The following is a 3833-nucleotide window of genomic DNA, read 5'->3' as shown; positions in this document are numbered from 1 at the left end:
TCTGATAGTACATTTTGTGTGAATGATGTTGCTTTCTTTTGTGAAGACTGCTACGTACATGCTTGTTTCTTCACTCTTGAGTGAGAATGCTATGCTTTCAACGTGAATTTGAGTATAGACCGATCACAATACTACCATGTTATATAATTCATGTAGCACATTTGATTATAAAATCATATCATGTTATAATTTAATACTTTACCTAACCTATAAAACAGTGCAATGAAATCTTGGCATTGTGTGGTCTTGTTTCATTTGTAATTTCAAAAGTCATTTGATGATATGTGATTCTTGGTAACCGTGTGTTGAAAATCTGGACTGAGAATAACCTGAGCACCGTCCCTGCACATCGTATATCACGGTCTCAGCCGCGGTCCTTGTCGGCCCGATCGTATAAAGGGAATGCGTGATCGTGTACTCGTCAAACGAAAGACCAGAAGTGCGAGCAAGGAGCTGATGGGATGGACCGAAAAGGGGCCGTTGCACGCACGTGAGCTTCACCGTATGTCGTATGTCATCGCTTTACAAATTACAACAGAGGACGTACGGGGTACGCGTATGTAGGCGAGAAGGTTCTTCGGTTCCTTTGTCTCTCTGTGTCGTCGTCGCTAGGCGCTAGCGTTTCTGAGTGGCTAGTAGTTTCGCTTCGAAGCGAGCGCACGAGGCGGACCGCACGGCAACGCGTACGTGGACGCAACAATCACTTTTCACGTCCCGTCTCAATCAAACTGCTAGCGCGCGGGGCGGAAGCTTCAGCTCGGCGTCCTCCCTGTGTGATCCCCGCCGTTGACACGGACGAGGCCCAGCTCGCAATCATCGCATGCGGCCAAGCTAGAGAATTGAAGGAGATGGATGCCACGGTGGCGACATGACGTGCTGGCTTTTAGTAGCTACAAACCAGCTCGCAATCATCTCGTGCCTTGTCCTCCGTTCACCTTTCACACCTCCTGCCCTGCCCGGCCTTCCTAGCTACAAAGAAGTTTTCAGTCAAATTAAACCTCATGAATATGGCCACGGCCGTCATCATTTGCTGCCGAGGGAGGTAAGTGTCCTGCTCATATGCCTGCTGGAGTGAGATTTCGCTCCTCTCATCGAAGTTTTAATGTCGCTATAGTAATTAACCGGCAGACCTGCAGCTCCTGCTCATGCCTGCTTGAGTGACATTGCTGTGTCTTTGCATATATATAACCAGGATATAGTGATATATACGATCATCGAAGTTTATAAGAAGCACGGTGACAATCAATTCATAGAATAGATCGTCACGCATATGATTGGGTAAAATCCTCTCTATACACACGTCAACTGCTGCCAAAACCTATAACGCTGGTTAGCCAGAGGGCTCTCGGTAGGTTTGTGTATGGAGCCACCGTATAAGAGAGAAGATGTCGACATGCAAAACCTTCTGATGGATCCATTCCTTTTGGCTCAGCTCCGAAAGGTACCCATGAACTGATTTGAAATTTCACACGCACATAGATCCACATTTAGTTCATTTCATTTGCAGCTCAGCGAAGAACGTTTTACTTATCGTTTGGATTAAGATACCTGAATGAATAAATAACGAACGAAAGAATATTTGGTGGAGTCATACTCCTGGTAAAATATCAAAGAACTCTTTAAAGTAGTAGATTAACACTAATTCTTCAGCTTTTTTTTTGAAGAAATCACTAATTCTTCAGTTAATTAGGAGACCGTGCACCCTTCACCATGCTTTAGGCACAGATGGACGCATGGACCAGCTGCGGGTACGGCGACAGCGGCGGCAGGCTGCAGATCGTCCCCTTCAGCAACTCCTCCTCCTCCCAGAAGAAGTCCGCCGCGCCTCCGCTCGCCGCCGCCGGCGCCATGACCACCGCGCCATCCCAACCACAGCTCGCGGCGGGCTCCTGAACCCGCTCCTTCTTCACCTCCCTGACCATGCACCCGGCGTCCTGTTCTCGCAGCGCTGGCTCCGGCGACCTCGCCCTCTTGTTACTACCGGCGGTGGCAGCGCTGGGACGGGGAGCGGCGGCAGGGGGTCCCCACCGGGCGGCGGTGCCGAAGGCGACCTCGTTGGGGAAGTTGAGGATGGCCTTCGAGCCGCGCAGGTGGAACGCGGCGCGGTCGTAGGCGCGCGCGGCCTCCACGGCGGTGTCGTAGGTGCCGAGCCACACGCGCGCGCCCTTCCGCGCCGGGTCCCGGATCTCCGCCGCGTACTTGCCCCACGGTCGCTGCCGCACGCCGCGGTACCGCCGGAAGTCGTCCTCCTCAGGTCCCGGGAAGCAGTGCTGCTCCTGCTGCTGGTGGTGAATAATCTGCGGCGGCGGCGGCGGCGGCGCCCAAAGCTGCTGCTGCTGCAGGGCGACAGCCGCGGTCCTCGGGGGCAGCGCGATGGAGAGCGCCGGAAGCGGCCTCCGCCCGGCAGCCGGCGGCGAGGGCGAGGGCGAGGACGCTGAGTAGTCCTCGGAGCTGGCGGCGGCGGCGGCGTCGTGGGGATCGTCGAGGAGGTGGGCGCGGATGATGTCGAGGTGCTCGTGCAACAAGGCCATGGCGCGCCGCAGAGTCGAGCTGGGAGACTAGCTTGAGAGGAGGCCGGAGAGGAAGACCTGCACGGCGAGCGCGCTGCCGCGACGTCGCTTGGCTGCGGTGCGTGCGTCTGCGTGTGGACGTGTTGTATGCGACCGTGGTGGTGCTCGGCCACACGCATGGTGTCCCATATATATCCAGGGGTGTCTGATGGGATAAGGTGACATCACGTTGGTTCGAAAAACGTTGGTTCGAGGATGCTTCCCGGCGCGCCGCACGAAGCAGGGGAGGACGGACTAGTGGTCGTGGCTTGTCGCTTACCGGTAGACCTGCAGGGAAGCGGTCGCGGTCCGACTTCCGAGGAAGATGGCGACCGCTCTAAATTGGATTGCTCCATCCTGATTTTGTTTTCTTTTCTTATAGAAAATAACTGGCTTTTAAATTTTCATCGACCCGGCTCCCGCAATCAATATTTCTAAAAGATAGTGTATTTTAAAATTATTTAAAAATTAACTCCTAACAAACAATCAAAATTTTGTACCTACTGATCTCTCATTTTTCAATAATTCAACATAATACTTATATAAATGTGTATTTATCTTTGTTCAGAATGTGATTAACTTTTAATTAGTAATTACTCTACCCTTTTTCATCCACATTCACGCATTTTTCATTTTGTATCATACTTCTATACATTATGTTTAGCATAAAAATCATTATTTTTCATCACTTCCTCACATACATGCATAAATGGTCTACATGGTGATACTCATCACGCCTATATATCTTAACTTACTATTTCTATATTAAAAATGACGTAAATAGATAATTTAGAATCATATATTAGTTTACTTTTGGATATTTCTGTATGATGCACATGGAGATAATTAGATCAAGATTTAGGTATTTACTTTAAATTATATTTAATAATGACATATGTGCATTATGCCTTTTAATCAAATGCATGAGTAAATTCGATGAAGGTTATGGGGTTATTTAGATTATATTTTATAATGGCAGAGTTCAATAATTTAGATATAGGTTTAGGGTTTATTTTAGAATATTTTCATAATGATAGTGGCGAGTAACTTTTTAGAGAATACAATAGACAATGACTATGATTATTATAGTTTACATGATTAAATTTTGATGTTTCTAATTTTTGTGAGAATTTATAGAATTTTTTTTCCCCTAGTGTGTCTTGTGAGAAGAGAACTAATGCAGAGTCTCCAATAAAAAAAATAAGGCCACATTACAACAAAACTATTACCTTTCTCATTTGTTAAATATTCGAACACGATACTTATATAGATATATACTTACTA

General features: G+C 47.9%; 1 protein-coding gene across 1 annotated transcript; it reads right to left on the bottom strand.

The window, feature by feature from the left end:
• Positions 1-1478: 1478 nt before the first annotated feature.
• On the bottom strand, positions 1479-2663 carry LOC117836748 (uncharacterized). Its single transcript, XM_034716234.2, has one exon. The coding sequence runs from the start codon at positions 2529-2531 to the stop codon at positions 1716-1718; it is 816 nt and encodes a 271-aa protein (XP_034572125.1). The 5' UTR covers positions 2532-2663; the 3' UTR covers positions 1479-1715.
• Between the last annotated feature and the right edge of the window lie 1170 nt (positions 2664-3833).

Source organism: Setaria viridis, chromosome 9 (assembly GCF_005286985.2).
Source record: "Setaria viridis chromosome 9, Setaria_viridis_v4.0, whole genome shotgun sequence".
NCBI classification, from domain to species: Eukaryota; Viridiplantae; Streptophyta; class Magnoliopsida; order Poales; family Poaceae; genus Setaria; species Setaria viridis.
This window is presented reverse-complemented; position numbering and strand designations above follow the sequence as displayed.